The 23,601-nt window shown below is 40.8% G+C and overlaps 1 protein-coding gene across 8 annotated transcripts; it reads left to right on the top strand.

The window, feature by feature from the left end:
* Positions 1 to 3,841: 3,841 nt before the first annotated feature.
* TMEM168 (transmembrane protein 168) lies at positions 3,842 to 22,011 on the top strand. 8 transcript variants are annotated; one of them, XM_061640016.1, is made up of 6 exons: positions 3,842 to 4,192; positions 5,842 to 5,984; positions 9,982 to 11,248; positions 13,870 to 14,012; positions 15,071 to 15,345; positions 21,412 to 22,011. In XM_061640016.1, the coding sequence occupies exons 3-6, from the start codon at positions 10,112 to 10,114 to the stop codon at positions 21,957 to 21,959; spliced, it is 2,103 nt and encodes a 700-aa protein (XP_061496000.1). In that variant the 5' UTR covers positions 3,842 to 4,192; positions 5,842 to 5,984; positions 9,982 to 10,111; the 3' UTR covers positions 21,960 to 22,011. The 8 variants fall into 8 exon arrangements, with proteins under 8 accessions (XP_061496000.1, XP_061495999.1, XP_061496001.1 ...); XM_061640015.1 differs by lacking the exon at positions 5,842 to 5,984; XM_061640017.1 differs by lacking the exon at positions 5,842 to 5,984 and having other exon boundaries at positions 3,994 to 4,192; positions 9,982 to 10,900.
* The last annotated feature ends 1,590 nt before the right edge of the window (positions 22,012 to 23,601 follow it).

Raw genomic sequence — 23,601 nt, 5'->3', positions numbered from 1 at the left:
CTTTTGAGTATTGCTTGGTGTACTATTTTGTCCAGTTTGTTCTTGGCTATCTGTGAGATCACAGCGTGAAGCACAGCATTTAATCACACAAACCATAATACCTCTGCGGCTATGTTTATGTTTGGTGCCCTGGACTCCTTCAGGATGGAGGGTGCAATATACGTTCTCATAATGATGATAATGGCTATTATTTATTCCAGATTTTATACATAATCTTGAGAAATGTTCACAGAGGTACAGATAAACTATAACAAATATGGGGGGATATTTCCTATATCAACTTGTAATGTCTTGCTCTGGTTCTACTTCCCCCCCTCTCCCTGGTAATTTTAAATATACCTGCTTTAGAGGTTATTTAAACAGAATGTAGGAAAACATTTGCTATGTATAGTAAGAGTTCATAAAGTAACTGAACTGTTCACATATGGATATTACCTTTAACAATAGTTCTCCATTTAAAATGCTCAATTTAAAAGCGTTCTCCATTTAAAATGCCTTCTTAGTTTTAATTGGGGGGGAGGGAAAGGGAGAGGAGGGGGAGTGTGTGTGTGTGTGTGTGTGTGGAGTGTCTTTGACACTATGCCTATTTTTATTTCAGAAAAACAATGGTAGAACATATGAATCAAAGATATATACTAATCTAATAGGTACAGTGAGTAAAAGCTGGTTAAAACAGAGTGATTTATGGCACTGATTTATTTACTAAACCCAGTTTGTCTTTGTGCCAGATTAAGGCAGCTACCCTTTTGCAAAGATATAAAATTAAATAGATGTGTTCTTCAGGTATTTCACATAGATTTTTAAAAAGATTATTGACAAAGTAAATTAAACAAGATTAAGTAAATTATATCTGCTCTTTTCCAAAAATTGTTTGCTCTTGGGCATTTGCACTTCCTATGCTCAAAATTGCCCTTTGTTATGATATAGCAGCAAACTGCTCCTTTCTAAGTCATACAGGTTTTCCTCAATCTATGAATGATAATAGGTTGTAACCAGACTTAGTCTGGGTCATGCTTAGAAAAATTCCATTGAATCTGATGGATTTAAAGTTAGTCATGACCAAGACCCATTGAGATGTTACACGTCTGCTCCAAGCATGAATGATTAAGTAAGAGGACAACCTATTGAGCTGTCCTATTTTGATGGGAGACTATCATCATGTAATAAGAAAATGTGTGTTTTGTTAACATTTGTAACTTCCCAACTTGCTAGTTGTTGACATACAGTTGCCAACAAGAGTACAGTAAGGCCCCACTCATATGGCGGGTTATGTAGGGCTTTAGTCTAATTGTGTCTAATTGAGACTGCTGCATTAGTGAAGCACCATAAAGTGAAGCGCTGTAAAGCGGAGCCCTACTGTATGCTTTAATTGTAGTGCAAAGGCTGATCTCAGTCTTTTGGGGAGCTGTACATAATTTGCACGTGTAAACAGGGCTGTGGAGTCGGAGTCGTGGAGTCGGAAGCAATTTTGGGTGGAGTCGGAGTCGGTAGGAATGTACCAACTCCGACTTCAAAATAAATTTTGATTGACAATTTTTTTAAAATATAAATTCAAAATGTCAAAGAAGCTTCAAAATGTCAAAGAAGCTTTTCCCAAGCCACCTCAGCCAGCCAGCTTATGTATCCCCTCCCAAGAAGGGACAGGTGGAACAGTATCAGCCACAGCTGGCTGAGTACCTGGGGCCTGGGCCTGCAAGGTGCCAACCTGCAGGGCAGAAGCCCAAGAAGGAGAGGGCGGTGATGGACAGTATCCAAGCTGCAGCAGCACAAGCAGGCAGATGGCTCTCCCTCCCTGGGCGGTGATGGTCCTCTTCCCCCTGCAGGCACTGGAGGGTAAATGAAAAGCAATAATGCCTTCTACAACAGGGAGTAGCCTATGACGCTGAAGTTGGTTCCTAGTTCCCAGTTCCTTATTTGCTTGAAAGTTCAAAACACTAAAAAGGAAGAAAAGTTGACAGCTACAGCAATGTCAAGACAAAGTTAGCATGTCTCTGAACCCCAAAATATATGTTGGGGTACCTCATATGATATATTGCTGTGATCGGGGGACTCTCCCTGTCAAGAATAACAATAGATTTATTCAATCAAAATCATCAGGTTTTTGAAATGGTCATAAATGAATAATGATGTCATAAAAAATGAGTAACTGGGGGTGCCCACCCCAAACTCTGCTCTGCACCAGCACAAGTCATACATCCCAGGAAGCAGAAGGGTATCCTCTACAAGATGCCAGTACTTCCCATCTGGCCCATAGTTTCTGCTCGGTGCAGGGCACTCATAAGCACATCATAAGTACATAAGTACGTCGCCTAGAGTGGCCATTGGCCAGATAGGCGACACATAAATTAAATTATTATTATTATTATTTTATCTATGCATAACTAAAATAATGAAAAGTAGAGAAAAATTGGGGTTGACCACTCCAAAATCTGTGGGTCATGAAACATCATTCACCTGAGAAAAAGGGAGAGTGTCCTCAACGAGATGCCACTGCATGCTGCCTGTCATAGATTTTCTTGCGGAAACACAAAATGGATATGTGCATCTATGCACAACATGCAATGTAGAACATATATAAGGAATGGTGGGTTCCCACACCAAAACGTGCTTTGGGAACTACAAGTCATACATCCATGCATGTGGGAAAGAGTTCCTATCCAGTTCAGAGCTTCTTTTGTATGTATGGTACAGATAAGCTTGAAGGAATGGAAATGGACTGCCTTCAAGTTGATCCCGACTTATGGCTACCTTATGAATAAGGTGTTCATGGTAAGCGGTATTCAGGGGGGGGTTACTATTGCCTCCCTCTGAGGCTAGTCCTCCCCACCTGGCTAGGGCCTGCTCAGCTTGCCACAGCTGCACGAGCCAGCCCCTTCCTTGTCTGCAACTGCCAGCTGGGGAATATGTGGGCTCCCTGGGACTATGCAGTTGGCTGATGGCGGCACAGGTGGCAGGGCACGTAACCCCTGAGCCACTCACTGTGGGGGTGATCTTTAGCTGGCCCTTGACACCCAGGAGACACGAGTGGGGGTTTGAACTCACAGACTCTGGACTCCCAGCCAGGCTCTCCTCCCCATTGTGCTATACCAGCTGTGAGCTATCAGTTTCCTTTAAAAAAAAATGCAATGCCTATTTTGCTTTAGTTTGCCTTTACACGCATGCACATTCTATTTATTGGCAGTAGCAGTAAAATATGTGACAAAAGATACAGATCTGTTAAGAAACCTGTGGCAGTTGTACAAGGAAGTCTTGGCATCTCTACCATTGCCTCCCTCTGAGGCTAGTCCTTCCCAGCTGGCTAGAGCCTGGTCAGCTTGCCACAGCTGCACAAGCCAGCCCCTTCTTTGTCTGCAACTGCCAGCTGGGGGGGGCAACTGGGCTCCTTGGTACTATACAGCTTGCCAACCTGAGCCAGTTTGGTTGTGCATACATGCCCTTATCCATGCCCTGCACCCAGCAGAACCTCTGGCCAGGTGGGAAGCAGTGGGATCTCGTAGAGGATACCCTCCACTTTCCTGGGGTGTATTATTTGTCCTGGCCCAGAGCAGTTTTTGGGGTGGGTACCTTCAGTTAACTTATTTTTTATGATTTTATGACCTCATTATGCATTTATGACCATTTCAGAAGTCTGATGATTTTGATTGAATATATTTGTTGTTATTCTTGTTGGGGAGAGTTCCCCAATTAGAACAATATATCAAATGGGGTACCCCAACATGTATTTTGGGGTTCAGAGACATGTTAACTTTGCCTTGACGTTGCAGTAGCTGTCAACTTTTCTTTTTTAGGGAAACTTTCAAGCAAGTAAGAAACTGGGAACTAAGAACCAACTTCAGCCTAGTGAGTATCCTCCAGGCATTCTTCTTGAGCCAGTTTGCTGTGGGGCTTGTGAACGCCTGTTCTAAGAGCGACAGAAAGGGCATTTTAAGGCGTCTCCTCCGCGGGATCGATTACAGGTTGCCGTGCGGATTGCGGTGGCCGCCGTCCGCGCTAGTCTCCTTCAGTAAAGCAAGCGCTCTAGGGCATGGGCGCGTTAGAGCCTTAAACAGCTGCTCTCGCGCCCAGGCTTCTACGTCCGGAGCAGATGCCTGCGCAGTTTTTGAGCCCTCGCGCTCCCCGTACCCGGAACACTTGAGGGAGGAAGTGTCAAAATGGCGTCGCGAGAGGAACTTTTTAGAATAAGCGGTGGCCGGTGAGTAAAGTGGAGAGGCGGGAGGGAGGAAAACAGATACTGGCCGTGACAGTTCATTTGCAAAAGGGACACGAGGCGAGGCAGAATTGGTTGGTTTTTAGTCAATAGAGAGGTTTCGGCCTCCCTCACTTTCGAGTTTTCCTCAGAGGTACAACGCGTTCGCCTAGCCTAAGCTACAAGTGGCGGGTTGTTCTCTCCTTCCTGCTGTTTATTGAAATAAACACTGTCCGTCTGTCCAGCTTGGCCCCTTCTAGTCTCAGGTCGCGTTGGCACACCCACCCCTTCCACAAGGGAGTGTTCCTAAACTAGCTCAGACTGCAAAGAGGCTTGCCGTTAAGAAGAAAATGTAGTTAGTCGGCGCTTCGGGGCAGCCAGTGAACCAATCAGACAAGCGTATCCTCCCCAGCAGCGGGCAGGGAGATACACCCAGGTTGTCCTGCTTCCCCCGCCCCCGACACCTCTTATGTCACAAGGAAATAACTCTTGTAGTATTTAAGGCAATGAATTTCTCCTCCCCCCCCCAAGCTGAAGCAGCGGTGTCAAGATCTTGACTGCAGCAGTGAAAAAGGAAACGTCTAAAATCGACCTTTCGAGTTCTTCAGAACAATTCGTTAGGCTCCATCTATGTTAAACAAAGGGGGAGAGGGGGAAACAAAGTTGGTCATGATGTTAAAGCCCTAAAGGCTGCAGTTTGTAACAATCAAAGAGAAGTTATACTGACATAATTAGGTTGTTTACTATTCTTTTATATTTATCTAGTACCCAATAAACCACGTCTTCTGGGTGATTCACAAATTTAAAATCAATAAAGTCCAAATAAAAACAAGGCTAAAAATCAGTACAGAAAAACCTATGCACACATATGACCTTCTCATAGGTGGTAATCAGGTTTCACATTGTATCAAAGGCAAGAACTTTTGGGGATTTTTTTTCTAATGGAGCTACATGGCAACCTATGCTTTTTGTGTTGCTATGAGTCAGTTTCCCATATAGTTTCACAAGTGGTATCCTAATTCAGTGTCTCAGCTCTCATTCCTTAAGCTATTGGTGTACCTTTTGTTTAACGTTTAAAACAGTTAAAACAGAACATGAATTAAACTTACTCCTAATTATCCTGAGCCAACCTGACATAAAAAGTTACTAGCTTTGTTATGCTTTAACAAAGGTTGTGTGTAAGCTAAACTTTTTTGGCAGTTGACAGAAGTGAATGTTTTTATTAAATGTTTCTTATTGGAGGCATAGAAACATTTTTTTCTTTCATACTTACTTGCATTAAGGGACTAGGTTTTGTTGTGGCACTGGAAGAGGTAGTAAGTTGTAATAATTTTTGTTTATTGTTTTATAATGATACTTATTAATTGTGAAATGCCTTTAAAAAAACCTAGGAACTATTCAAGAGACATTCTACTAAAAATACAGTCTTAGACCATCCTTCCCCCAGCCCCCTCAAAAAACATACAAAACTAAAGCTAAAAGGTATAGAAGAGGGCATAAAACAATTAGGTTAGATTAAAGAAAAAACCTTAGGGAGGAATCCTATCAGTGGGTTGGGTGCGCTATGATGTTGGCAAGGATCCAAGATATCCAAAACATGCTAGATGCATGGTGGAAGAGAGAAAGAAGCAACATTTCCTCTCTTTTGTGTCCAGTCTGATCGGTGTGGACCCTCGGAGAAGACACATCTTGTGGCCACTGTGATGTCCTCCCAGGGACCATAGGATTGCAGTGGTTTTTTGAAAAAAGGGGAAAAGAATAAATCAAGTGTCAGCTAATAAAGAGCTCCATAGATAAGGTACAGTAAAAGAAAAAGTATGGTAGAATGAAGCTTAAAATATTTACACATAACTTAGCTGACTGGGTAGAATAATAAAATTTAAAAATATATCAAAACAAAATTAAATTAAAGCTGAATTCTGGAAATACAGAGGTGTTTGGAATTTTCGAGTCCAGGAGATGGAGACGGTCTGTTCTGGGCAGGATTGCACACTCTTGGAATGAACGTTTCTGTTGCTTAAGGTTTCTCTTGAATCCAACACCATCACTGGAGGCTTGGGTAGCCTTGGTGGTTAGAAGTGCCTATTTTCACTGCAGCTGGTTCACCAGCTACAAACCTCTCTTGGACACAGATGACTTGGTTATTGTCCTTGAAGATAATTTGGAAACTTCAACTGGTCTTCAATGTAGCAGCCAGATTATTGGCTGGGGTTCCATTTAGAGCTCATATAAGGCCTGTCTTTAAAAAGCCACACTGGTTGCCATTTTGTTTGCTCACATTGATATTTTAAAGCCCTAAACTACTTAGACTCCATCCATACCAACCTTCTCAGGTGTTAAGATCTGCAGAGGGGGTTCTTTTGGTAGCAGGACTGATAAAAATCAATGATTTATAAAACAAATTGGACTTCTTAAATTTAAATTGGATTTTTAAATTTTAAATCGGATTTTTTTTATTTAAATCAGATTTCAAAATTTTCTTAAAACAATTAGTAAAAAAAGACTCTAGGTCAAAGATATCATCATGAGTGCTAATTATACAACTTTTAATTATATTCTATGAATATGTAAACAGCAGTTTATGGAAATGGGAGATAATGTGTTCTGCAGGTGGTGTACATGAAGTGTACTCTTGCTCTTTTTTGCTTGCTCGCTCTCAAAGCCTTGCCTCTCTAAGTGCAGAGATAGAGAAAGTCAGTGAATAGAGAATTTGGGGAGATGGGGTAGATCTGAACAAGAAGGAGACCACTAAAGTTGTAATCCCAGCTCTTAACATCAGTAGCCTCTTCTGCAGGTGTAGAGAATTTTTTTCTTCCTTTAGACTGATTCATTCTAAATTCAGAAATAAGTTGGGAACTTAAAAATCAGGAAAACTTGTATTTCTTTTCCAGACAATAAACAAGGAATACAAAGGTGAAGAAGACTGTGTTAACTGTACAGCTAATATTTTAAGTTTCTCATTTTGTCTTGGTTAAAAGTGCCTAAATTTTATTTTTAAATAACTTTATATTTATCTAAAAACTGAAATAGTTAACCATTCAAAAATCCATGTGCATGTTTTGTTAATGTTGTTGTTTGTTGAAGAAGAAAACTAACCAGAAAAATAAACAATCTTCTTAGTACAATTTAAAAGCCTGTTTGGTGGTGATGATTCTGGCACATCATGATAAAAAAATAATTATTAATTGAACAGTTCAAGCTGATACATCTCCTGAATGACTTCACAAGCTCATTCCACTTTAGTACCAAAATGACCAATTTATCATCCCATTTTTTGATGAAAATCAATCTGAAAACAATTCATAATAATTGCTTAGTGTGTACCTACCTTCCAGTGAAACCTACATCTCTGAATATGCATTAAGATTCTGTTAAACAATAATGTACTTCAACTAAAAAATGACAATTAGATAGAATCTTCCTCACTAGTGATTTAAACTCTGATTTAAATCATTAAAACTGAGTCATTCGGAGAATTGATTTAAATCATGATTTAAATCAAATCAACCCTGCTTGGTAGTTCCACCACTCTCAGAAGTGTGGGGAATGGCAGCCCAGGAAAATGTTTTCTCTATGGCAACCCCTATGTTATGGAGTTCTGTCCCCAAAGATGCGTATCTAGCGTCTTCATTACATAGCTTTCACTGCATGCTGAAGACATACCTCTTTACCCTGCCCTTTGACAGCTACGGTATCTTATGTGGTGGGGCTCACCTCTTTTGCTGAATTCATACTGGTGTGTTCCATTTGGAATGGTTTCAGTTTTTATTATTGCAATGGTTATATTTGTTTGTATAACTTTTTTTTATATTGTTGTCACTCACCCTAGGACCTTATGGTGAAATCTAATAAACAAACAAAACATAACAAAACAAACACAAACTTAACAGCAGTAACAGTAAAAGATGTTACATTCTAAAATGTATAGCAATAAAACTAAGTGTAAACATTAAAAGTGACTTCCATTTCTGGAAAAGACATATGAAGAAGGAGCCTGATTAACTTCAATTGGGAGCATTCCAGAGTTGTGACACTGGCACAGAAAAGGCTCCGTCTCTTGCTCACCCTCCAGATTTCCCAAGATGGCACTGAGAGCAAGCCTTCTGACATTGATTTTAATTCCTGGGCAGGCTTAAAAGGAAGCAAGGCAATCTAGTCCATTTAGGTCTTTAAAGAATAGGACCAGCACTTTTTTATTGACTCCTGAAGCAAATAGAAATCCAGTGGAGTTGACATAATATGGGAGTATGGTCTGACATGCAAGCACCAGAAAAAAGCCATCAAATTTTGGACCACAACTGAATTGTGACATTTCTAGATTATCTTCAGAGACAGCCCCATGTAGAGTATATTACAGTAGCCCAGTTTGGAGATGTGGATAACCGAACCACAGCCATATAAAAATCCAAGGAAAGTGATGGATCAAGGAGTAATGTCAAGCAACATATATGGTCCTTCAAGCATAGTGCAACCTATTCAGAACAAGGTGGACTATCAGAACAAGGTGAACTATCAGATCACCAGTGTTGACTGATTGTACCTCTGTTGTGTCTGGATTTACATTTCAGCGTGTTAACCCTTATCTCCTGAACTGATTCCAGACACTGGTTCATCTCGTCCAGTTGCTTCTTAGGATTAGGTGGTGAAAATGAGAGGCAGAGGTTTATGGCATTTACATACTGCTGACATCTCATACCAAACCTCTCATATCAAAAGCCACTGAGAAATCCAGGAGAATCAATAGAGTAGCATTCCCCTTATTCATCTCCCAGCATAGATCATCTACCAGAGAAAACAATGTAGTTTCTGTTCCAGAATAGGCCTAAAACCAGACTGGAATAGATCCAAATCATCAGTTTCATTCAGAAAACCATGGAGAAGCAACCCATAGGTACATATTTCTGGTGTCAAAATGGAAACAATAGCATGAGGAAGAGATTCAGAAGATGTGTGTCATCTTACCCCAAAATAAGTGGAGTTTTGCATTGTTCCAAAATAGTTATTACTACTGTTCAATTACTTTAACTGTTTAGTATGAACTGAAGACTAAAGTCAGGATCATTCAGACCATGGTATTCCTGATCTCTATGTATGGATGTGAAAGTTGGACAGTGAAAAAAGCGGACAAGAGAAAAATCAACTCATTTGAAATGTGGTGTTGGATGAGAGCTTTACGCATACCATGGACTGCAAAAAAGACAAATAATTGGGTGTTAGAACAAATTAAACCAGAACTAGCACTAGAAGCTAAAATGATGAAACTGAGGTTATCCTACTTTGGACACATAATGAGAAGACAAGATTCACTAGAAAAGACAATAATGCTGGGAAAAACAGAAGGGAACAGAAAAAGAGGAAGACCAAACAAGAAATGAATTGATCCCATAAAGGAAGCCACAGACCTGAACAGGGTGGTTCATGACAGATGCTATTGGAGGTCACTGACTGATACAGTTGCCATAAGTCGTAATCAACTTGAACGAACATAACAACAACAGTAATGCAATGAACTGGATAGCAATTGTAAAAATGGATAAAAATAAACTTTTGCTTTTATTGGAAGTCTGCAAGTCAGCTTTGTACATGGCAGTTAGCACATTGCTGGTAACTCAAACCAACTTGGCTGTTCAACTTCATATTGCTATAGTGTTTTAAATATGGATTTTTGTAGATACAGTAAACAAAACTATTTGTATGTTATTAATCAACTATATAAGTAAGTATGCATCTTTACGGTATTTGTAATTTTGTTTAAAGTGTGTAACTTGAAATTAATATGGTGTTTGTTCTTGCAGGCTGTCAGTAATCCCTGGCAATTATCGATGAAGTGACACTGCAGAAGGCTGCTTTTGCATCATACTTCTTGGATGAAATTGAAATAACTATTTACTATGAACTGGAAACAATCTCTAGCAGTCAGCTTACATGTGTAGATCATTGCGTTATTGTGTTAGCCACTGTCTCTATGCAGTAATGACAAGACTGGAAGAAGCAAACCGAGAAGTGAACATGCACTCATCTGTCCGGTATCTGGGCTATTTAGCCAGAATTAATTTATTGGTTGCAATATGTATAGGCCTTTATGTCAGGTGGGAGAAGAATGCGGATGCATTAATACTTGTAATATTTATCCTGGGACTTTTTGTTCTTGGAATTGCCAGTATACTTTATTACTATTTTTCAATGGAAGCAGCAAGTTTAAGTCTGTCTAATCTTTGGTTTGGATTTTTACTTGGCCTTCTCTGTTTTCTCGATAATGATTCTTTTAAAAATGATGTGAAAGAAGAAGCAACCAAATATTTGCTGCTTTCCTCAATAATTATAAGAATATTGTTTGCTTTGGTACAGAGGATATGTGGCTGTATTCATCACCGACCCACTTTGCTAACAACAGTTGAATTTCTTGAGCTGGTTGGATTTGCGATTGCCAGCACAACCATGCTGGTAGGAAAATCAATGAGTATTATCTTGTTAGTGGTTGCTTTGGCAATGCTGATTATTGACTTACGGATGAAATCTTTTTTGGCAATTCCAAATTTGGTGATCTTCGGAATCCTTTCCTCTTTGTTATTTTTTCCATCCCTGAACATAACAACAAATCCTTTTGCCTTGGGATGCTTTTTTAGCTGTCTAATAACCGATCCTCTTCTTGACATTTACTTCAGTGGACTTTCAGTTACAGAACGCTGGAAACCCTATTTGTATCGTGGTAGAGTATGTAGAAGATTTTCAGTCATTTTTGTTGGTCTTATTGAACTTATTTATTTCATCCTTTCAGCCCTTAAACTAGGTGATTTGAATATGTGGTATTTTGTGATACCAGGCTTTTCCATTTTTGGACTTTTCTGGATGGTCTGCCACATCATTTTTCTTATAACGCTTTGGGGATTTCATACAAAATTAAATGACTGTCACAAAATTTATTATACACACAGGGCAGAGAACAATAGCCTTGACAGAGTTATGGCATCTAAAGGAATGCGTCATTTTTGTTTAATTTCAGAGCAACTTGTATTTTTTAGCCTTCTTGCAACAGCAGTTTTGGGTGCTGTATGTTGGCAGGTATGTTATCATGATTTTACATCCTCCTCTCTTGGTCTTACATGGGGAGATTGTTATCAAAATTCAAGGCATGTATCAAATTACTACATCAAAGTGTATAGTGGAGCGGAATGCGCCAAATATAGATTACTCTTTTTGTGTTTGTTTTCCACAGTGGCTTACATGAACTGCAAAACATTGCCACTTTACTGTAGTGCAGTGAAGACATCAGATGATGTTTCTTTATATTGCACATATTTATACTGCAACATTAAAAGAAATTGCAACTGGTATGATAGTTTGGAAGCTAGCTGTATTTCTAGAATGCAAACATATTGTTGTAAGGTGTTACGTCAACTATAAAATACAGGAATAGATTTCAAAGTGCCTGTGTCATGAGACTAGGGATGTGTGTGTGTCTCTGTGTGTGGGGTACACTGACATATTTAAACTGCAGAGCCCCTCAGTTGAGTACACTGCATAACCCTATCCACCATTGACAGGGAACCCTTGGAACTCTGAAGGGAAGATACATTTTTATGTAAGTGCAGAATGAGTCCATGGGATCCCTATCAATAGACACTGGATGGCCTACTGTTCAAATCAAACTCATTTGCCTTTACTACAGCTTTGTCCTCAAGTGCAACCCTTTATTTTTCCCTGTGGAAATTAATGGCAACCTTTGGGTGGGGGCTAAATCTCCTTGCCCTTTTTTAACTATGCTCCATGGAACTTATTGAGAATCTGATGGTGATGGCACTCAGAGAAGGGTCTCAGTGGAAGATCTTAACTGCCATGCATGTTGATATGGGAGAGGGTGGTCCTTGAGGTACTTGGGTCCCAAGCTGTAGAGGGCTGTAAAGCTCTAACATGTCATCTCCAAATTCACTCCTGTGTTTTGCTCTGCTGGTTTTCTGAAGACATGAGTTTTTTTTATTAATCTACATAAACAATTGATATTTTTCCCCATATACTTACTGGAAATCCAGCAGTGTAACAAGTAAAGTTTTCATTATTACATCAATGTGAGAGATGGCAGTCATATAAATAGTTCAATTTTGAGTTGTTTTTAAGATAATGCAGCATCTAATTATCATATTTTCCAACAATGCTTTTAATGTGGCCTTGCACATAAGCTCAAAAAATTACTATCCCACAATAAATTTGCAATGCTATGTGACATTTGTTTGACATTTAAGCCACTGTGAACATTTTCTTTTGGAATTGGAAAGGTAGAATATAGATCTTATTATTATTATTATTATTATTATTATTTGCTATTTTCAAGTCTGTTTTAATTTTTCCTTTTGCAGTCCTTTATATACTCCTCATAAATAATCTTGTTATCGCTGGAGAGCTATTTACAGCAGGGGATTGCTGGTCCATAGGACTAATTCAGTCTACCAAGCCTTGCCCAATGGCCTGCCATCCACTGATGGCAGAATTGGCGGCACCACCACCATGAAATACAAAGCAGAGTACAGGTAGGGGGCATGGGATGCCTTTCTGAGTGATATCCCAGCCCTTGACCCACTGTTCTGGTTGATGTCAGACGCAGTATATGGAACTGGGATTATTAGAATCCTTCCAGAGTGGCCCAGTCTGCTCAGAAATCCTCATCAAAGTGCTTCCTTACCACTCAGATACAATTGGAAAGGACTGGAGAAGAAATTCTCTCATTTCCTTCTTGACTGTTCCTCTGAGAGCTTTTGACTTGTCCACTCCTGACAAAAGAGCAAGGTGAGGAATGAGGGGCTCTGTATCACAGAAGAGAGAGTGAAGTGGAGGTTGTGTCTCTTTTGGCTACCACCACTTTTTGGCCATGCCAACTATTGGCATGCAGCTCTTAGAGTGTTGGCCAAAGATGAACGCTGCCCTCTGGCTGAAAAAGGTTTTCCCATTCTGAGCTACAGGATGAGGCGTGTAGGATCAAATTCAATGCCAGTCCTAGTGGAAACTGTTGCATTTTAGATTATGCGTAAAGAAGAATAAGTTCAGCTATTTTTCTATCTTCATGAAGTTATGAATGGTAATCAGTTTTCATATTGCAAAGTGTGCCCTGTTTTTCTGTACAAAACTAGATTTGATCACCAGGGCCGGTGCCAGGCATAACTAGGCCCTTGGGCATCAGCCTGCCCCAGGCCCACAGCACTGTAGCCCAACACCCCCATACAGACAACACAGGGCTAATAAGCCTGCCGAGCATCCCAGCTACCTCTCCCATTTCTGTAAATGATGTGCACACTGTGCCAGCCCCTGCCGCAAACTTGGTTGATGGCAAGCTTGCACACACAGTGCACATGTCATTCACAGGGATGGCAGAGGTAGGTGGGTTGTGTATGCCGGCTTATTGAAGCCTGCACTGACTGTATTGGGGGGGGTGCCTAGGAGCTCCCTCTCTGTGATCTGTGGCAGGGTCAGGAGCTAATGCTGCTGCGGATCATGGAACAAGAGTGCTACCCTCCCTCTCTAAGGAGGGGCCCTTTAGGGGGCCCTCAGACAGGGCCTGACCTGGCCGCCCTCTGGCGCAAGCCCTGTTGATCACATCTGTTTAGTGACTAAGGAAAATTTCTGAATTAGGGATTTTTCATTTATGTGTGGAAATTGCTATAATTTATTTATATAATCCATTTTTGTTTTAGAAATCCAATGGAATCTTCATGAGTGTGTTTCTGATTGTCTTGCCCCTTGAATCCATGGCTCATGGGCTATTTCATGAACTGGGAACCTGTTTGGGAGGAACATGCGTTGGCTATGCAGTTGTGATTCCCACCAATTTCTGCAGGTATCATGATTAAGTGCCTTACAAGTTAACAGCTAATGTTTCAAGTTATTAGGTGTATGTCAGGGTATTAGGTGTACCAGCCTCAGCCTATGTCTCACCAACTAAATACTAATTTGTTGCCTAGATTTGTATGATCTCCCCTGCCCCTTTGTCCTAATAGTACAGTGAAAAGCTAAATAGATCTTCAGTTGCCCCTCTGTGAATAGATGGGACTCCAATCAAATGGGGAGTCCCACTGGGAAAAGGGGAAAGAGATTTTTTGCAGAGGACCCCTTCTCAAGCTCTTCTGGAGGTCCCCTCAGCCCTCTGGAGCAGATTTTCAGAGGGCATAGGAGGCTACATGGGGAAAGAAGAATCAGACACACACACACCCAAGCAGGCGTATCCTGTGAGCTAACTAGCCAAACCAGTGAGTGTGTTGATGTAAACTGACCTGGTAACACATGTGCTCTATTTTGACACTGAAGCCCCTCTTTAAGGAGTAAAGCCTTCCTAGTAGGACTGAAGAGAACATGTTGACATTTTTACTACTACTTGTTCAGTGATGGAATCCTACTTCAAGCTAGTGGAAGTCAAATGGTAACTGGAAGAAGATAACAATGATAGTAATGATATTTTTTTTGCTTTAGAAAGTTTTTATTAGCCCATTTTATTCTATCGTGCATTTGGTCTGTGCTCCAGAAATGTGTGTCAGGACACTCAGAGTAGGTATTCTCTCACTATTAACAGTATTCATTTTCCTTGGGAAAATTGTTTCTGTTCATGGTAACTTGCCTGCCTCCCCTAATCTATGTTTGTTAATTGAGAGTACATTTAACATTTTGAGGGCAGAGATACTGTATGCAGTAGAGATCTGTTCAGTGGTTTAGAGTCCTGATTTAAGACACTTGCAGCTGAATATTCTACATTAAAATATGTCATCACAGAGGTAAAATAGTTCAAGTTTCATCTCTGGGTAGTGAACAACATAACACAAGAACAATCTCCATTAATGAAAAACCAATAATGATAATTTCTCCTTTTTTTCTCTATCTGTCTCCCCCCTTGTCTTCCCCCAGTCCTGATGGTCAACCAACATTGCTTCCACCTGACCATGTACAAGAGCTAAATTTGAGATCAACCGGAATGCTTAATGCCATCCAAAGGTTCTTTGCATATCATATGATAGAGACTTATGGCTGTGATTATTCTGCAAGTGGACTTTCTTTTGATACCCTTCATTCTAAGCTGAAATCTTTTCTTGAACTTCGGACACCTGATGGACCCAGACATGATACCTATGTGTTATATTACAGTGGCCATTCTCACAGTACTGGGGAATGGGCACTTGCAGGTAATGCATTTGAAGCTTTTCATAATGCTTTTTTGCTTTTATGTATCTTTACAACTTACTGATTTCTTTATTTTTAAGAATTAGTTTTAAGTATTCAAAATTAGATACTTGATATTTTTGAATAAATAGGAATCAGTGTTTGAATCCTCATTACTGTGAGTGGGTAGAAGAGAGAGGGAGTAGAAAAAAGTTCTTAGACCTGTAAGCATTTTTCATATACCATTTTAAACTGGTAATTTTAACTATCTAAAATAATTATTGCCCTTTGAAAATTTGCTGTGCAAGCTGCATATTCATTCGAAACACACAAGAAGAGTATTTTTTAATTTTCTCTTATTGGTGGGTAGGAAGAACTTTCTGGCCTACATAACCAGCCCACACAACGCAAAATGAGATGTTCTTTGCTCTACTTTCATGTATCATTTCTGGTTTTTTCCCCAATTTTATACTCTTTCACCTTTTTAGGAACATTAAAGCAGATAACACTGCAATTGTATAATTGAAGAATCTAAGCTAGTCGAAACTGGAATTTGCAAAGGAGTGCAAGTTTATTGCCACAATTTTAGTTAATCGTAGGTGACTAAAAGCACTGCATGCTGCTGTTGCTAAATGAAAAGGCTTAGCACAAAATTCAAAGTAGTTATATTCAAAATGTCAAACTGAGAGTGATGACTAAGAAACAGGAAGAAGTTCCTTGATGGAACTTGCATTTAGGCTCTTCACAATATTTGCATTAAAGAACTTACAGTACAATCACAAGAAGGAAAGGGATATTAGTGACAGATTGATTTTGATCAGTTTGCTTAGATCTCATGGTGAAAACCATGGTATATGATTTGTCCCTGCTTTTTGAATACAGCTGGAATACAGCATTAAAGAACATCTGATATCCTAAGTGTGGCACTTTTATCAGTCAGTGATGCCATTCTAGATGGAATATGCAATCATTAATAGTATGGATCCAAAGTGCTGCATGTGTGAGTGGTTGCCTCTGCTCTTCAGCTATAGTCCCCACATCACACACCATTCTGGAAGGTCCCCCATTTCTTGGGGGGGCAGAGTAACGGCTATACAAACAGCTGTAGGAAGGACGAGGTAAGAGCTTTGGTTTTTGCACAGCTCTTTGGATTCAAACCAATGTATTTAATCTGTGTCATCCTCCAACCTCTGGAGAAAATTAAAAAGAGATGGCAAGAATGAAAATATAAACATCCTGTTAGGATTCAAATATGAAAAGAATCCTCTGAGGAATTATTATGTGTAGCAGAGCAGCTTAGACTGTGTGTTGTAGTTACATCTTTAAGGAAGGTTTACTATATTTGAGATGTCTAATGATGTTGTTTCATTGTTGGAGGCTTGGTAGTTTAACAATAGTATGTAAAATAAACTGCTAAGTAGTCATAAATAAACCATGAATAGCAAAACAGCTTGGGAAGTTGAGTTCACTGACTGAATGCAGAGGCAAGGTTTGGGCAATAAAGCTTTTTCTGTATTATTGGAACTGCCTGTTTAACTGCCACCTCTGAGAATGTTCATGTATAATGTATTCTCCTTAGAATTACAGCACTTTGATGGATCAAATAGCAGAAACAGGAAGTGGTGGTACTCTGTTAAATTAACCTGCCCACATATTTCTCTCATCTAAAGATTTTGCTCACAATAAATTATTTTAGGGGGGAATGCATGTGCTTTTCGAGTATTATTACTGAACATAATTAGCTACATTTTTTCAGGATTCAGAAGAGATTTGATAGTACTGATATTCGGTCTAGTCCCATATCCTCTCCATTTTTTAAACATTATTTCATAATATTCAATCAACTCCTGAGACACACAAAGGGAGAGATTTGCAATTATCAAATTGCAATTACCAAAATCCTTAACATTGTTGATACTAGTTTTCAAATGTTTATTTGTAGTAGCACTTTGTGCATTATTAAAATAAGAAAATTCCACTGGAGGCTTACCATTTTTCTAGAGCAGCAGAGGAATTCAGTTTTATTTAGCTTTTCTTCTTTATCACAGCTCCTAAAAGAACTGGTGAAAGCTCTAGAGCAAACATCTCTTCTAATTAAAAGTCAGCTGTTCCCATGAGTGGCACTTCTGCTACTTAGTAGTTTGGATGACTGCTGCAGTTACTTCTGGTTACGTATCATGCTGCCCCTTTTAGGGCCAAAATGGAAATTCCTAACAAGAGCATGGAAGCTTTGTAGTGCTATCAGCATCTTGCCCATTTTAGATAGATGGATCTTTGATTAAGGACCACAGTTTTTAGACATATGCAAGCAATCAAGTTTGTGTTAAAATCATAGTGTGCTGGTAGGGAACTGCATACATGAATTTCTCGGCTGTGGTTAGCATTAGCATCTTGTTTTTCTCTGGGCCACCCCCAGGGTGAGAATTTGGAGGTGATCTGGAGTGGTGTATGTTGATGGAAAGTGGTTTCATGCCCCTGGAGTGAGAGTCCAATCCAGCATGTAACTGCTCTCTTCCTGGGTGAGAGTCAAAAGGGAGTGGTTTTGTATCCCATGTGAGAGCTGGGGTGTAAGTCATGTCCAATAGTTTTCTTTGTTTAACTGTCTCCTAGTTTTGATGTTCCCTGCCACCAACCTCTGCTGCTTACCTTTGTTTACTAGTGGTGGGTCAGGGAAGTATGTGTCTTGGCCAGGAACAGGGAAGGGTTGGGAGTGGGACTGCCATCCCTGACATGGTAGGTAGGGGGCAATGTGGTGGTGGATGAAGGTGTAGAGGAAGGGAGGAGGAGAGCTAGTTACATCAAAGCCCTTGCTTCCTGTGCTTTGCCTGCTGTGTTTCAGAATTTGGGAATGCCAATCAGCCGATCCCCTGGCCTTGTGGTAGTGTTGATAAATGCCAGGTCTGCTGACAACAAAACATCTATCATCCATAATTTGATTGTGAATGAGAGCGCAGACTTGGCATGTATAACTGAGACCTGGGCAGGTGAGCTCAGTGGCCCAGTGCTAACCCAGACGTTCCCGCCTGGGTACTTGGTGCAGCACTACTCTAGGTCAGAGGGACAGGGAGGGGGAGTTGCAATCATCCATAAAAATTCTATCTCCCTCACCAGGAGACCAATCCACATTGTGTCTGGGTTTGAGGGACTGTTTGTGGTGTTGGGCCAGAGAGACAGAACAGGGATGTTGTTAGTGTACCATCCACCCTGCTGCCCTGCAACCTCCCTAACCGAACTGGCGTAGGTAATCTCGAAAGTGGTGTTGGAGAACCCTTTCATGGTAGTGTTAGGGGACTTCAATATCCACTCTGAGACAGCCTCAAATGAGCCAGCTCAGGACTTCATGGCCTCCATGACAACCACATTTGGCTGGACATAGCCTTGACCTGATATTTACCACAAAGCGGGTTGGAATTACTCGATTGAGAAATTAATTGTGAGTCCATTCACATGGACAGACCATTCCCTGGTAAGGTTTGGGTTGAATGTAGCTACTCCAGTCTGGAAAGGTGGGGAATCCATTGAGATGATCCACCCTCAGAGATTTATGGAATCTGATGGATTCCTGAATACTCTGGGGGATTTTCCGGCTGGCATGGCTGGTGCTCCTGTCAAGGATCTTGTCTCACTGTGGAATGGTGAGATGCGTAGAGCCATTGACATGCTTGGTCCTGAGTGCCCCCGCCATCGTTGTGGAGCATGGAGGTCATCTTGGTATTCCAGTGATCTGTATGCAATTAAACAGGAGGGTCAGATGGCACAAATCTTGGTTCGACCTGACCAAACATGGGTAAGGCTGCACTATCATGCCTACCATGAGGCAGTGGTGGTGGTGAAGAAAGCTTACTTCTCTGTCACCATTGTGTCCCCAAGTAGCCAGGAGGCAGAGCTTTTCCAAGTGGTGAATGGGCTTTTGTCATATGGCCAAGAGAGCGCTTCTCTGACACCCTCAGATGCTGCTGTAACGTTGCAAGGCACTTTAGGGACAAAATCAATCAGATTTGGACAGAGTTTGATGCCACAGTTAGAGCAAGTCCAACAGAGGCGTCCAGAGCGCTGTCTGTTCCACCTGTATTGGATGAGTTTTAATTATAGCAGCCTGAGGATGTGGACAAGCTGCTTGAATAAGTGTGGCCCACCACCTGCCCTCTGGACCCTTGCCCATCCTGGCTGCTGAGAACTAACAGTAGGGGACTGATTGAGTGGGTCCAGGGAGTGATTAATACTTTGCTGGAAAAGGAGGAGGTACCATCTGCCTTGAAGGAGGTGGTGGTGCACCCCCTCCTTAAGAAGACCTCCCTGGACCCAGAAGTGTTAAAAAACTATATCCCAGTGGCAAATATCCTCCTTTTGGGCAAGGTTCTTGAGAAGATGGTGGCAGTTCAGCTTCAAGCATGCTTGGAGGAAACTGATTACTTGGATCCTTTCCAGTCTGGTTTCAGGCTTAGCCGTGGCACTGAAACTGCCTTGGTTGCCTGGTTGATGACATCTGTCAGGAGAGAGATAGAGGGAATGTGACCCTGCTCGTTTCTCCTTGATCTCTCAGCCACTTTTGATACTGTTGACCACAATATCCTTCTGGAATGTCTCAAGGAGGTGTGAGTTTGGGGGCACTGTGCATCAGTGGTTTCGCTCATACCTCTAGAGCCGCTTCCAAAAAGTAGTTCTGGGAAAGTACTGTTCAGCACCATGGGAATTATCCTGTGGGGTTCTCTGGGGTTCCATCTTGTCCCCCATGCTATCTAACTTATATATGAAGCCACTGGAATCTGTCATCAGGAGATTTGGAATGAGGTGCCATCAATATGCAGATGATACCCAGCTCTACCTCTCTATTCCATCTAAATCAGGGGAGGCAGTTGAGGTGTTAAACCGGTGCTTAGAGGCAGTGATGGACTGGATGTGGGGCAGTAAATTGAGGCTGAATCCTGAAAAGACAGAAGTGTTATATGTCTGGAGTTCTCATGGCCAGGAGGTGGGAAGATGACCTGTTCTGGATGGAGTTGCTCATTCCTTGAAGGAGCAGGTCCACAGCTTGGGATACTCCTTGATCCAACCCTCACTGGGGTTCAGGTGGCCTCAGTGGCTAGGAGTGTCTTTTTCCAACTCTGGCTGGTTTGCCAGCTGTGGCCCCTTTTGGACAGAAAAGACTTGTCCACAGTGGTCCATGATCTGGTAACTTCCAGACTGGATTATTGCAATGCGCTCTATGTGGAGCTGTCCTTGAAGACCACTTGGAAACTTCAACTGGTCCAAAGTTCAGCAGCCAGTTTACTGGCAGGGGTTCCTTTTAGTACTCATATAACCTGTTTTAAAACAGCTGCATTGGTTGCCAGTTTGTTTCAGGTCCCAGGTCAAGGTGCTCACATTAGTCTTTAAAGCCCTAAACAACTTAGGTCCCAAAATCTGAAAGACCACCTCCCTACAGACCCTCGGGTGCTGAGATTAGCAAAGAGGGCCCTTTTGGTAGTTCTTCCACCCTTGGAAGCCCCAGGGGTGGTGGCCCAGGAGAGGGCATTCTCTGTGGCAGCCCCTAAGCTGTAGAACTCCCTCCTTACTGAGGTGCTTCTGGCAACTTCATTGTACAACTTTTGGCGAATGCTGAAGACACACCTCTTTACCCTGGCCTTCAACACCTGAGATGTATATTTTTAGGACCCACCCTATTTTCTGTGATGTTGTTTTAACTGTTTTAATTATGTGTTTTAAAATTGTTGTAACCTGTCCTGGGACCTCTGGGTGAAGAATAGGTAATAAATTCTAATAATAATAATAACCAAATTACCTAGGTGGCGGGGCTGGTGGAGATTTCCAGTTTCTGCTTCCAAACAAGTGGTTATTTTTAATAATATATATATATCTGAGTTGATAGCTTGTGTCCTCTATTGTTTGCATTCACAGCTTCAATCCAGCAAGCATAGCACCTTTTTCATGTGCAGAATCCCTCTCTAGATAATGGTCAATATGAGAAGAATCCAGAAAATGATTTGTGCTCCACAAGGATCTAACATCTTAACCTGCTGTGTTAGAAGCTAAGCTCTCCTATGAATGTTTAATTTTCTGTAACAGTTATATTTCTGGCTTCTCCACAGGTGGTGATGCATTACGGCTTGACACACTTTTAGAATGGTGGCGAGAGAAGAATGGCTCCTTTTGTTCACGGCTTATTATACTGTTAGACTGTGAGAACTCTCAGCCTTGGGTTAAAGAAGTAAGAAAAGTCAGTGACCAGTATGTTGCAGTTCAAGGAGCAGATCTGGCCAAAGTGGTAGACGTAGAAGAGTCAGACCCTCCGTACCTTGGCGATTTTACTAGAGAATGGGTTGAATACAACTGTAATCCTGACAATGACATCAACTGGTTTGAAAAGGGGCGTACTGTGAAAGCCATGTATGGAGTGTCAAAACGGTGGAGTGACTATACTTTACACTTGCCAACTGAAAGTGATGTTGCCAAACACTGGATGATATATTTCCCCCACATCACCTATCCTCTGATTCATCTGGCAAACTGGTTCTGTGGTCTTAATCTCTTCTGGGTCTGCAAAGCTTGTTTTAGGTGTTTGAAAAGATTAAAAATGAGTTGGTTTCTTCCCACAGTTTTGGACACAGGACAAGGCTTCAAGCTTGTCAGATCTTAATTAAGAACCAAAGAAGAGAAGAAGTGGTAGCTCTTAGAACTTAAAAATATAACTGACTTGATTTTTAAAATTTGTAAGTTTACTGTTTAAAAAAACTTAGCTACTTTTGTAGCTATATTCCCATTGCTCATTATCTTGAGCAACTAAAGTATTTACAAAGGGTTAAAAACTTCATTGGAAAATAAGCAGCAGCAAAGTTACTGAGTTAAATCTGAATTCTATGGAAGTTATTAAATATGACCACGTCTTTGACAGACAAGTTTGTCTGCTCACTTGCACAAATTGATTTGAATTGGTACAAATTCCATGCTTTTTACTGTTAACTTCATATTACGTTCTGAACACACCACATAGCAGTCATATGTGGAAGGAAGAGAACCTACTTCCGGACTACTGTGATTTTACATTGCTTTGATGGGTTTTAAGGCTGTCTAAATGACAATGAACCAAAATTAAAACAAAGCAAAGAACTATGCCAGGTAAGTAGCTACAAGGCTATCAGCACTCCCACATTGCTTAAGTAATTGTATGTTTGATAGCTTTCATTGGAACTTCTATAGGCCCACAGCAGCAGCCTCATGAAATGCATATGTGGAAGTAATTTCCATTTATGTTAACAGAGCTTATTTCCAAGTATTCTTAGGACTACAGACATGGGGTTGGCCAAATTTAGCCATAGATGAACAGAAGGACTCCTTCTGTTCTACTGCCTGGAAGACTTCTGGTCTAGTGGAGAAGCCCTTCTGTCCAGTATATCATGGTATTAAAGATCCAAGACTCCCCACCCCCTCCAATGCTCTGGCACAGATATTTGGAGGACACAAGGGAGTACAGGAGGATGAGGGGGAATCAGCAAATATCACCTCCCCCACCCTTCCACTAGCAGAAACTCCGCTGCTGCTGCTGTTGTAAGCAGTAACAAAGCATAGATCCAAGCCATCATGTTTCATCTTGGATAGATAATAGTTTCATCAGAGTATGTAATGAGTTTAATAAAAAATCAAACAAAATAGGCAAGCTCTAGAATTCAGCTTTGTTGAATTCAACAAAGTTGACTTGGTATCAAATCCGTTTTGTCATTTTCACTTGCAATCATCAGGTCCTAGTGATCTCCTGCAATGTATTTCTCTCCTGAAACAAGCACATTATCTGAATTTGTGTAAGGGAACAAAAAGGGTTGTTTGGGGGGGGGAGATGTATTCTTGCCTCCTTGAGGGTTAAGAATCTGGCCATAATCCTTTAAATTGCAAAGATGAAAGGGACTATAGAACATGGCCAAAAAATGGTGCTCATCTAAAACAGATTTTATCAGTACTTAAATATGTGGATATTTCCAGCGGTTGGATTTTTGGCTCAATCTATTCATAATATACATTGGTAGTTCTAGCACTTTGCTCAAACTGGCAGATCTTTACTTAAAACTAAAATCACAGCAAATTAGTATGACACCCACACCCACTTATTTTTTTTTTACTGTCAAAGATGGCAAGTTTCTCTCACCTATCTGGCAAATTGTATTAAAGCTGCTTAATAAAAGCATGTATACTGAGGCAAGGATGGTAGTGGCTGTGTATAAATGTCACTCCACATCCAAATTCTTGCATTAACTTTTTTAATGAAAATTTATTTTATTACTTAGCTA

Source organism: Rhineura floridana, chromosome 8, assembly GCF_030035675.1.
Source record: "Rhineura floridana isolate rRhiFlo1 chromosome 8, rRhiFlo1.hap2, whole genome shotgun sequence".
NCBI classification, from domain to species: Eukaryota; Metazoa; Chordata; class Lepidosauria; order Squamata; family Rhineuridae; genus Rhineura; species Rhineura floridana.
This window is presented reverse-complemented; position numbering and strand designations above follow the sequence as displayed.